Here is a 12910-nt window from a genome sequence, read left to right on the forward strand (position 1 = left end):
TCAAAACTTTTCACCAACGAATCAGAATAAGGGCTTATTTTGTCCATCATCATTGGGGATGTAAATCGACTATCGTACATTGTTATCCCCTTTAGATCCTTAATTGCAATGTTTAAACATTGCAGATTACTTTCAGTTTGGTAAAAGAGAAGTACACCATTAAACAACATCTTGTAAATATACATAACTTTTGCCTTATTTATAAGAATCCTATTTTTTTTAGAGAAAATAAACAAAAATGAGTATGGAGGAGCCAGACTTTATAGATCAGATATACAGTGATGTTTCAAATTCAAGTTCAGGTTAGTCATTTTTAATAGTCCAATAATGAGGGGGGTGAGTTGATGGGAGTAAATCACCAAAAATATCTACTATTACCAACCAAGATCTACAAAAACCACATAAAGAAGACGAAGAAAGTCACTCAAAAAATTTTGACGTCATCAAAATGAATGATGAGGATAGGTGTAGTGGGAAAGAAAACCCCTAAAAAGTGATGGATAATCAATCCTTTTTATGACGTCACATTGAATGACATTCTTAGTATTCCACCTAAACCCTTAAAAAAGAAGTTTCTAAGTCATCACTTTTTAGACATTTTAAACAGCATCTTGAAAAATCCCCTCCCCCTCCTTAAGAAAAATTAGAATGGGTAATTCAATCTGTAATCAATATAAAACACATTTTTTTAAATTTTAATGTTTAGAGTTTTCATCTATGGTACAGATGAACAGGAACCAGCCTGGTATGGAGGATACAAACAACCTCATGGACACAATCAATATTTCTGATATCACTACGACAGGTACCAACTTTTTAGAAGATTTATTCTTCCTTCATTCTATATTTATTTTTCCTCAAAGCTTAAATGCAATAAGCTATAATAATTAATTGGTATAGTCCCTTTCGTGACAACGCCTCTTAAGGGGCGTTTCGTCGTATTTTCATAGTAGCTTTTAATAGGTTATTTTAGGTTATTTTAGGTTATGTTAGGTTAGGTGATTGCTCTACCGGGTTGGGCAATTGGCCCCGAAAGATTAGAGCCACCGCAGGGGCTAGAAATAGGAGAAAATCTACTGTGAAAATAAATACGACAAAACGCCCCTTTAGAGTCATTATTGAAGGTTTACCTAAAAGTGCCTCTTAAGGAACGTTCGTCTTATTTTCACAGTAGCTTTTGATAGGTTATTTTAGGTTATGTTAGGTTAGGTGATTGCCCTGCCGGATTAGGCAATTCGCCCCGAAGGATTAGAGCCCACTGCAGGGGCTAGAAATAGGAGAAAATCTACAGTGAAAATACGACTAAATACCCTTTAGATGCGCTGTCATTATTTACCTAGATAAACACAGAACAGCTCCCTCGTATTTCAAAATTGTTGAAGTTATGGGGGAGTGTGTTAGATTTACATTTAAAAAAAAAAACATGTTAGGCTATTCAAAAAAAGGGTGGAATGGAGGGAGGAGTAGTTTATGCTCGCTAGGCACTTTTAAAGAAAGCATCGAATTGTTTGTTAACAGTTGAGATACTCTTAAAATCATATGTATTTGGCTGCCAGAAATGTTACATGTTAATACACTTGATAGCAACTGAAGAAAAAAATAAATAAACTTAGGAGATTCCTATTTTCTTACTTATCCTTTATGAAATGAAAATCAATTTTAATGCCAAAACATTCAAAAAAAATTCTAAATATTTTATAAATGATGTGAAAACTAATTTGTTGAGTAGAAACTAAAAGTACAAATATGTAGTGTACCTCTCCAAATTATGCATGGCAGCAATTTTTGTTAAGTGATATGGTGTTGGAGTAAAAAAATGTATATTTGTTATTACAGACTTTTCAATGATAAAAAGTACTATTTTTTTGTTTGTCTGAATGAGTTATGCTCTTTAGAGAATCTTTTTAAATATCTTGTGGTGGTTTTGAAGTATGTACTCCCCACCCTCCCCTAAAGACTAGAGGCGAAGTAACTAGCTATATATAAACAGTACCTTTAAAAAGTCTTACTTCTTTATCTTTGTTGCATACTATGAATGACTTATTGGCGAAAACTTAACAATCATGATAATTATAGCGCCTTACTGTAGAAAATCTGCTGCGATATAGGAAATGAATATTACTAAAATGGTTTCTATGGTCATTTATAGGTTAATATTCACATTAAATAAATAATGTATACTATGCATACTATGTATTGTAATAATATGGTTTAGTATCACTTTAGGAATAAATATAGACAGATAGTATCCATTCATTAGTCTGATTAGACACCAGATACAAATAGATTTCCATACCAACAGGGATCTAAGGGATAAGACAATTCATTTTTTAAACATCACCAATAATAATAAACAAAATTACCCGTTCTTCGATTAAAAAATTGGTTAAAAGTTTCGAAACTTTGCGCTTAGAACAAAAAAATCTAATTTAAAAAAATATTCAAACTTTTTGAAACAATAAAAAAGAATGTTATTTATTGTCCAATGTCCCCTCCTATCCTGTCTGAACTAAAAAAATAAATCACGCATAATTATCTTTTTTTAATGCTCAGGATATTTTAAATAAGGTTAATAACTACTTTAAAATAAAATGATCAGAACAGAAAAAGTTTTAGGATCTAATAAAATCTTTTAGATATATGTATATATGATAGCATTTATTTGTATTTTAGATTTAAGCTACTCTATAATTTGAAATATCCTTCCATCCTTTTTTCTGAAAAACGTTACTTTATCCGTAGGTTTGTTCACAATTTATTGTTCTTCGCTAATTCTAGATGTTGTTATCCTTGTTTTATTCAAATTATTTATAAAAAAAATGTAATAATAAATTAGTCCTTATGTAGGAATGCGTTTTTATTATAAAACAATTTAATAAAAATTAGGAACAGATTAACAGATAGACAAACAGACAAACAGACTAAAAAAGTTGGTTATCCTTTGATTTTTTTGGTGAAAATTAACTAAAAAAAATAAATTTATAAGGGTTCTGTTTAATACTATTGAACATTTAGAAAATTAAAAATTATAGTCGTAAATTAAATTTATTAGATATATTTATTATTTTGTACATTTTTAAAGGTTATATAAGATTATGAGTAAGGAATATCACAAGCTAAGCAGGTTTTCAATGGCCCTCTTATGAATGAAAAAGAAACAATGCAAAACTATATTTTTGATTGAATGGGCAATATTTTAGAATTATACAATTTGTATATGCAATTTTATTAACAAATAATCAATTTTACATAAATCAAAGAAATTTCAAATTAAATGGATTATAGAGTACATAAAGGATCTTTTTTTGAAGAACATTTTTTTCAGTAGTGCGACTACTCAAAAATAATGGTATGTACGTCCGTCAATTCGTATATCTTTTGCAGTTTATAGTGTAGATCCTACACGTACACAGTGAGGTACATTATAAAAAATAAATCAAATATTTTTTCATAAAATTTCTAGTCTAGGATTTTCTACACATTACACATTCTTTTCTATCTATATATTTCACGGTAGCCTAGGAAATTTCATACGAGTTTGACTAGAGTGTTCTTGTTCTGATTTTATGATCTAATTATAGTGTGGTATCCGCCTAGGTTAAATGGCAGACACCAGAGTTCAAATGACTACGGCAGTGCGAACAGACGTGGACACCTATACTATAGAGAAGCTACGCTTCTCTAGCAATCACTAAATAATAAACAGAGTCTATTCAGTTGTTCCTTTATTCAGGGTCTAAGGTTTACTAAAGTTATATACAACAAACAATAAATACACAGATAGGAATAAGTAATCATAAACAGAATCAATATAATACATATACAATAGTCAGTTTGGGCAATAATGGTCCCCCATCCCTGGAAAGGGTGGGGGGAATTAACAATACAGCTTAACCATAATAAGGCTGTCAAAATCTATCATTAATTTTAGGTATGGGGAGGGGGTCGGCAGACCCCTTCCCCAGGACTCGGGGGAGGGCCCTCGGCCCTTCCCCGAACCCAGGTCAGGGTTGCCATAGGCATGGCTCACGGTTGCCGAATACCACAATAGCACAGAGTAATTAAAAATAGATATATTGCATCCAAAAGTAGTAAATCTGTTTGGAATCATAGGCTAAATATCTGAAGTTTTGAATAAAAGAAGTGAAAGCAATCAGTAATCCAAAAAAAGGAAAGAAAAAAAGGAAAGAATAAAGGATAGGAGATTATAAGGATGTAGATATGATATTAGAACATAGATTATCTAATCGATTTCGAACCAAAAAATTAATTTCGAACGATGATAAATCACACTATAAGATTAAATGAAAGTCATAGAAAAACATCAAAGTACATTGGCTACTTGGAATATGCCGAAATTCGTTATTTATACCTGTTTGATATTTAAAACTTAATACAAAATGGGTATTTTTATCTTGTTTTAACTATAATTATAACTTAAATGTAACTAAAAATGAATAAGATTAGATTAAGTTTGATAATATGTATGAATATTTGGCTTACACAGCAAAGAATAATCAAAGGTTGAATCTCTATACAAAAAAATCTACAGTATGCCAACGTACAATTCAGTTTCTGCATAAAAGAAAATAATTTGAAACAGTTTAACTATAACATAGCCTTTGATAATTGTTCACAGTACTAGTTCAAAACAGAATCTTTTTGAATAACAAATCTAGTTTGTAATTCATTATGTCAAACATAAAGATAGCTGTGACTTATTGGTTGTGAAAGTTCCAGTTCTGATTATAGTTTTTATTTTACATTCTAATTATATTTCCATTAGCTGCTTAGCATATAAGTAAATAAACTTAAACTTAAGTTTATAATTAATTCAGATACTTTGTAAACTTATTCAAAACTAACAGTTTATTCTAATAACTGAAGATACCATGAAGTTTATGGGAGAAGTTGTAAAAATTTTAGTTTGCATAATCTATCAAATTTTTATGCATTTAACGTTAACTATCAAACTTGAAGTCTTTCCTAATAAACTTGCAGAAAGAGGGTAAAGTTAAAAAATCCCCTTAAAATGGAAATTGGGAAGGCCTCTAATAATATTGTTCAAATTTATACTTGTATTCGAACTTATATTAAATACAACGTATGCTAAAGTTTTTAAAACTTAAGAAACAGATTTATTTTTAGAAAGCTTTCACTTTAGAATCTATGTAACAAAAAAAGTAGTATGTTTAATTATTCTCTGTTTGTCAAAATGTAAGTTTAATTATTAAAGCACATTTATGTTTTAGTTTGCTTTAAAAACCAATTAAAAGCTTACTTGCTTGGAATGACTATACTATTTAAAATGTTAAATAGTAGAGAATGCTTAAATTTAACAGTTTAATGTGCCAGAATTTCAATTTAAGAATGAAATTGTCTGAAAATACAAGATCTTATCAGAAAATAGAAATTTTATACGCATGGAGCTTTTCTAATTTAAGTCTTTGTAATCTTAGAATTTTAAAATGTTGACAATGATATTGTATGAATACATGAATTGTATAATATTCAGGGCTCGGCAACCGTATTTCACCCCTTCCCCAGGACTCGGGGGAGGGCCCCCGACCCTTCCCCTGAACCCAGGTCAGGGTTGCCATAGGCATGGCTCACGGTTGCCGAATACCACAACTCTCCCCTCGGAAGGCTGGGAGGGGGTTCCTTAGGGCTAATTTATATACAAGTGATAACGATTCAATGGAATCCTAGTGGTGATTTTCAGGGCTGATGGGCTCCTAACGTGGGATAGAAGGTAGAGGCTGGCTTTTGTTGGACACGTAGCTCGGCGCCAGCAGGTGTCAGGTTGGCGTGGGGCACAGCCGCTGCGGGGCCGGTCAGTAACGGGGCATTCTGGTTGTTGTTGGCAGCGGCTGGGGCACTGGCTACCAGGTTGACCGTCTGGGCGACAGCCTGGCCTCCCGAGGGGCCGCGGGGCTTTCCAGAGTGTGGCCCAGGCCTGCCTGGGCGGTCATTCCCACTATCGGCTGATTGCATGGATACCATTTCCTCGGCTGCTTCCCGGCCAATAGGAATGGCATCCCAGTCTACTGAAAAGTCCCGGGACTTGGCATGGGTGAGCCTGGCTCTGGCCAAGGCCTTGCGATACAAGGTTGGGTGGTACAGGAATACTTGTGACATCGCGTTCATGGCGGCTCGTACACCTCCTTGTGCGGCTGCCAGGGAAATGATGGTTAAGTCTCCCAGCAGCTTGAGGATCAACAACAGCAGACACAGTATGGCTGTGCCATCTCCCCACTCGTGAATAGCCTGTCTGAACCCAGCCCAGACATCCAGGGTTGCTTCTCCTTCCTCCGCCAGTCGGTCAATATCATAGGACACGATCCCATGGTCTCCGGTGGCTGAACAGCTACCTTGCTGGGCGCATGAGCCATACGACAGGCCGGTCAGCATGGCGGCCTTATACGCTGGGAACGCTAGCAGCTGCTGCCAGTCGTTCAGCTCAGCCTGCGAATACAAGCCTCCCGAACTGAAGTCATCCAAGGGCTCTGTCAGCAGCTGCTTGGGTGTATCCAGCGGGGGCGGCCTCTTCTTAGGTGCGGGGGTTAGCTCTATCCATCCTTCCTCAGCGTGTACAGTTAGGGGGTAGGTGGAGGAGCAGGGTGGCGTGGCCTCTATACACCTTTGTCACAGCATCTACAAATCCTGTGGGCTCCACCGGCACCTTGTCCCAACATTCATTGCTCTCCCTGACAACATATTTATTGCGTTGGCAGGTAAGCTGGAGCAATACATCTCCCCTCAACACAGAGAACGTGCTCCCCTGGACACGCACCGGATGGGCCGGGTCTAGCTGCTGGAGCTTCCAGCAATTGGCCGCTACTTCCTCTGCTGCGGTGCTTCTCATTCGAGTTTCCAGGGTAAATCCGATGTAACCTGCATGTATCTGGGCCTGCAGGGGGACATCCACGTCCCTGGCCGATACTCTGGGCAGCGCTGCCGCGGCCGGGTCGGCTGCCACGAACAATGCTGGGTGGTTGGTGGCATGGGCCTCAAAGTCACAGTTCACTATTGAGGTGGGGGTAGTCATGTTGATGAAGAATTGGGCTTGATGGTCAACCAGAAACGCATCCATCACCAGGCTAGGCTGGAGGCTGCGGATCAGCCTCAAGGGGCAATCTCTCCCCAGGTGGTCCCACACGTAGGTGGCCTCTCCAGTGATGCAGGACAGCTCGGAATGGGGACACTCTAGGGTCAGGTGGTCAGACTGGGACTCCACCCGTCCATTCTCGACTACATAGGTCTCTTCCTTGACCAGCAGCTGTCGCTCCTGGAGCACTAATTCATTGCGGTATAGCTGGCCCTCGAAATGGACGTCCTCCCCTTCACAACCCACCCCCTCGGGGCTGTTGACCAAGGCGCCCACCATATCGAGGGTGAAGAACAGGGGATGGTTCAGCTGAAACGTCAATGGCTGGGTCTTGCCTGGCAGAGTGTAGACTCGGTTCCTGGCCAGGTCTCGGCACGTTTCTGGGTCAATCTTGGTTGGCCGCATGAGGGTGGGGACCGAGGTCACCTTGAGGTGGCCCCAGACTCCACACCTAAATGTCCACTGGGACACTGTGAGCTGACAGCTATATCCCGTGGTTTCCCTAATCTTGACTTGCTGCAGGACATGTATCTCATGGCCCAAGGGCACCTCCTGGTGTAGCGGCTCCTTGCTACACATCTGCTCCTTGTTGTAGGCGGTGACATGGGTGGGGTTGGCACAGTCCCATCCTACCAAGACATAGCTAGTTGTAGGCCACACAGCTGCGAGAAGTAGGCCCCACAGGACCATCCACCAGTGTGAGAATCTACCAGACAGCCATCGACCTCGCGCACGCATCTGGGGATCCTCGGCTCGGGCCACGGCTGCTTCTTGGGGCTGGACACTGTTAGGCTGCTCCTGGCTAGATATAAATTTCCATTGAGCGTTATCTTTGGGTGCCCGGGGCATCCCGATACCCTCCCCAATGACAGACTGACAGGCGACTGGCGCCTGCCTGGGTGTCGGCTCCCCTAGCCCCAAGGTGTCCCTTCCCTTGTCCATGGCATGCCCAGTGGCATGGGGCTGGAGTGCGTGTGGCACAGGCTCGCCCTGTATTACATCCCTCCCCTGCCCTAGGAACTCAGGTGCATGTGGCACAGGCAAGTCCTTATAATTCCAAATCTCAATCTCCCCAGCCTCTGGTGCGGGAGGCACAGGAAAGGCTGGAGGGTTACAATACTTTGGATACAATACATTTGTCAAATTTAACTTATCCTGGCTCAGTTGAGAATGGTGGACAGCGCTGGATGGTGTATGGCTGGGCTCTCCCTGCTGGCTGGTGGCGCTGGCTGATGGATAGCTGGACCCTCCCTGCTGGCTGGTGGCGCTGGCTGACTGGGGGTGACGGATGTCACCCCTCCCTCTGGGGCTGCTGGCTTGTTCCAGGATCCAGGTATCTCGGTGGCGGCGACGGTTGTCGCCCCAGGCACCAGGGTGGGGGCGCTGGATAGCACCCCCCAGTCATCGCAGGTGGCGGCGGCGGTTGCCGCCCCAGACATCAGCTTGGGGGTGCGGGGGCGCACCTCTCGTCCTTCCCAGTTGGCGGCGCCGGATGGTGCCCCATACATCGACTCCGATGCGCTGGCTAGCGCCTCTTGCCTCTCTCGTTCAGCTGCCGCCAGGGCCTCCCCGTACACTGTCTCGGTGGCGCTGGGTAGCGCCCCTCCACTCTTGCTGGGTAGACTCGGTCTGGCAGGCCCCATCATGTTGAGGCTGAAGGGTGGAGGCCTCAGGACTTCTGGCTCTGCAATGTTGGTGGGCTGCACGAACTCCGGTCCCAAGTGGTTGAGGCTGAAGCCAGGCCAACCCGATTGGGTTCAGCCGCTCCTCCCAGCACGTTGATCCTAGCTGGGATGGTTCTAAACTGCGGCATTCCTTCGGCTCGGCCCGTTGCGTTGGGGCCGATCCCGTGAGCCCGTCGGTGGCGTCCACTAGGCACACACCCTCCTTCAGCTGCTTGGTGATCATGGTCACGGTAAACATGGCTCGCCTCGTGTACTCAGGTACCGAGGCGATCTCATGACCCATCATTTCACGTTTCACATTAGCGTTACGAATGCCACGATTTAATTCGTCTATCAATAATTCAAGGTCCTCATGGCTATAGGCCTCCCTATACAATGCACACTTTGTGGATATGTATGCTTGTATAGGTTCTGTCGAGTGCTGCCTATAATCTCTGAAGGCTTGCTTCAGGGTCTGAGATTCATAGGCTGGACGAAATAACATTTCACACTCGGCCTTGACTTGTTCGTATGTCAAGGCTTGGCCTGCCTCGCCAAACAGATGAGAGGCCATCTCCGCCGCTTGCCCCGCCAGGGATAGTAAAAGGGCGTTGCGGCGATTTAGTGTGTCATGGGGGGGCACACGGTAAGCCGCCCATGACATTTCTAATCTCCAGATGTGGGAATTCCAGGATTGCTTGGGCGGTCCTCGGTACTCCGGCAGGTTACTCAGCATCAGCTTGCGGTACTCGGCTGGAGCCGGCTGGGGATCATCCTGGAGCCATCCTTGGAGCTGGTCGCCTCCTTGCGCTTGTGGCTGCTCCATCGGGTCAAAGGTTCAGCGGCGGGACACGAAGTTTTAAGTCAATACTATAAGTGGGTTACACTTGAGGCTTTCTAGCCTAGCAGCCAACACTGTTTATCACTAGGTTGGTAGTTTAACTACAAAGATTTAAATTAGGTGGACCTAGAGTACTTGTCACTAACTCCTGAGTTGTAGAGTAGGCTGGTAGGTGTAGATAGTTGTTGAGGGTCTGAACTGCTGACAGGAACTGATTTGGTTTTCCTTATCACACTATAGATAGGAGGGAGGAGCCTGCAAGTCTTTTTTTTCTAAAAATATCTCTGTTGGATGCTATGGAGTAGCTCCGCTCCTGTGTGTGTGTGTGTGCGTGAAATCTCCTTTCCTTGCAACGCGCCTACGCGCCGTCAGATTCGCGCACACAGGTAAAACGCGCACCTAACCCTCAATCTGCTCTCTCATTGGTCCGCTTTGTCTTATTCGTCCGTTGAATTTTTTTGTGCGTCCCAAGCTCTGCTGCGCGACCCGTAAATGGCGCTCTGTTTTCCCGGTCGCTATCTCCACACCGCGGGCGGACTTATTCAAGTGTGGGTAGGAGGGGGAGCGAGTGAGGGGACGGGGTAAAACCGTCCGTTCCCCCCTATGGGGAGGGGGGTGCTGTAGGTTTGAAGTAACTGGGTGGTGAGGTAATTGTGCCTTTTTCCTTAATCCTGAGCTTATTGTTATGTCACCTCAATTGTATTTGCTTCACTTTATGGTGGGCCCCTCCCCTTCCGTTGGGATAAGGGGTGTATTTGTTGTGCTGAAGGCTTGGGGGGTTAGATTGTTTATCAATGCATTGTTATATTACATCTAGGTTCTATTTTTGGCTTTATCACAATACACAACAAATTTGTTTACCAAGCCTTGCTCATAAATCTATTGTTCAGCTTTCACACTAGGGTGGTAATCCCTAAAATGTGATATAATATCTGTTTTTCTAGATGGGTGGCTGCGCTGTAGCCTCTCAGGATACTTGGAGTTAACGTAGTTTTTCTTCTGCTTGGTACACTACACTCGTATTTTCGCTCGCAGCTCGCAGCTATTTGGCTTGTTTCAGCATGTCGGCGGCAGGAAATGTCCCGTCCTGCAGCGCCGTGTATCCGAATCCGGCTGGTGGCGGCAGGGAATGTCCCTTCCTGCAGCGCCGCTGGTTTGGGTCCTGCTATCTCTTGCAGTAAATGTTGGCCTATTTTCAGCCGTTTGCACTTATTTGGCCTGTTTCAGCCCGTCCACAGGCCTGTTTCAGCCCTTGAGCGCTCAATCCTCCGTTAGATGTTGGTGCTTCTCGCGGTTCTCCGTCAAGTTTCGCTGCTCTCCGCAGTCTCTCGTCCGATTTCGCTACTCTCCGCAGCTCGGGTTCCACCACACTTAGTGGTCTTTCGCTAGGTTTCTCTTCCACAACTGCCGGATACAGAGTTAGACCTTGCTATCCAGGGTGGGTAATTCAGGTTGCTTGTGTCAGTTTTGCCAGTTTCACTGCTGGGAGTACCTTAGCCACAGCTGCGCGTCTGCTCTACACTTGTGGTTTGCCATAATCTCACACAGCTGTCACCAAAAGTTGTGGTATCCGCCTAGGTTAAATGGCAGACACCAGAGTTCAAATGACTACGGCAGTGCGAACAGACGTGGACACCTATACTATAGAGAAGCTACGCTTCTCTAGCAATCACTAAATAATAAACAGTGTCTATTCAGTTGTTCCTTTATTCAGGGTCTAAGGTTTACTAAAGTTATATACAACAAACAATAAATACACAGATAGGAATAAGTAATCATAAACAGAATCAATATAATACATATACAATAGTCAGTTTGGGCAATAATGGTCCCCCATCCCTGGAAAGGGTGGGGGGAATTAACAATACAGCTTAACCATAATAAGGCTGTCAAAATCTATCATTAATTTTAGGTATGGGGAGGGGGTCGGCAGACCCCTTCCCCAGGACTCGGGGGAGGGCCCTCGGCCCTTCCCCGAACCCAGGTCAGGGTTGCCATAGGCATGGCTCACGGTTGCCGAATACCACAATAGCACAGAGTAATTAAAAATAGATATATTGCATCCAAAAGTAGTAAATCTGTTTGGAATCATAGGCTAAATATCTGAAGTTTTGAATAAAAGAAGTGAAAGCAATCAGTAATCCAAAAAAAGGAAAGAAAAAAAGGAAAGAATAAAGGATAGGAGATTATAAGGATGTAGATATGATATTAGAACATAGATTATCTAATCGATTTCGAACCAAAAAATTAATTTCGAACGATGATAAATCACACTATAAGATTAAATGAAAGTCATAGAAAAACATCAAAGTACATTGGCTACTTGGAATATGCCGAAATTCGTTATTTATACCTGTTTGATATTTAAAACTTAATACAAAATGGGTATTTTTATCTTGTTTTAACTATAATTATAACTTATGTAACTAAAAATGAATAAGATTAGATTAAGTTTGATAATATGTATGAATATTTGGCTTACACAGCAAAGAATAATCAAAGGTTGAATCTCTATACAAAAAAATCTACAGTATGCCAACGTACAATTCAGTTTCTGCATAAAAGAAAATAATTTGAAACAGTTTAACTATAACATAGCCTTTGATAATTGTTCACAGTACTAGTTCAAAACAGAATCTTTTTGAATAACAAATCTAGTTTGTAATTCATTATGTCAAACATAAAGATAGCTGTGACTTATTGGTTGTGAAAGTTCCAGTTCTGATTATAGTTTTTATTTTACATTCTAATTATATTTCCATTAGCTGCTTAGCATATAAGTAAATAAACTTAAACTTAAGTTTATAATTAATTCAGATACTTTGTAAACTTATTCAAAACTAACAGTTTATTCTAATAACTGAAGATACCATGAAGTTTATGGGAGAAGTTGTAAAAATTTTAGTTTGCATAATCTATCAAATTTTTATGCATTTAACGTTAACTATCAAACTTGAAGTCTTTCCTAATAAACTTGCAGAAAGAGGGTAAAGTTAAAAAATCCCCTTAAAATGGAAATTGGGAAGGCCTCTAATAATATTGTTCAAATTTATACTTGTATTCGAACTTATATTAAATACAACGTATGCTAAAGTTTTTAAAACTTAAGAAACAGATTTATTTTTAGAAAGCTTTCACTTTAGAATCTATGTAACAAAAAAAGTAGTATGTTTAATTATTCTCTGTTTGTCAAAATGTAAGTTTAATTATTAAAGCACATTTATGTTTTAGTTTGCTTTAAAAACCAATTAAAAGCTTACTTGCTTGGAATGACTATACTATTTAAAATGTTAAATA

The 12910-nt window shown here is 41.2% G+C and overlaps 1 protein-coding gene across 1 annotated transcript in view; it reads left to right on the forward strand.

Moving 5' to 3' along the window:
* The first annotated feature begins 221 nt into the window (after window positions 1-221).
* LOC145332480 (thyrotropin-releasing hormone receptor-like) overlaps window positions 222-12910 on the forward strand; it is a 32524-nt gene continuing 19835 nt past the window's right edge. The window contains exons 1-2 of the mRNA XM_080177825.1: window positions 222-302; window positions 707-805. Coding sequence (XP_080033951.1) covers window positions 239-302; window positions 707-805 — 163 coding nt within the window. The 5' untranslated portion in view covers window positions 222-238. The remainder of the gene's footprint in view (window positions 303-706; window positions 806-12910) is intronic.

Source organism: Acartia tonsa, chromosome 1 (genome assembly GCF_053477335.1).
Source record: "Acartia tonsa isolate MP-2025a chromosome 1, ASM5347733v1, whole genome shotgun sequence".
In the NCBI taxonomy this organism is placed as follows: domain Eukaryota; kingdom Metazoa; phylum Arthropoda; class Copepoda; order Calanoida; family Acartiidae; genus Acartia; species Acartia tonsa.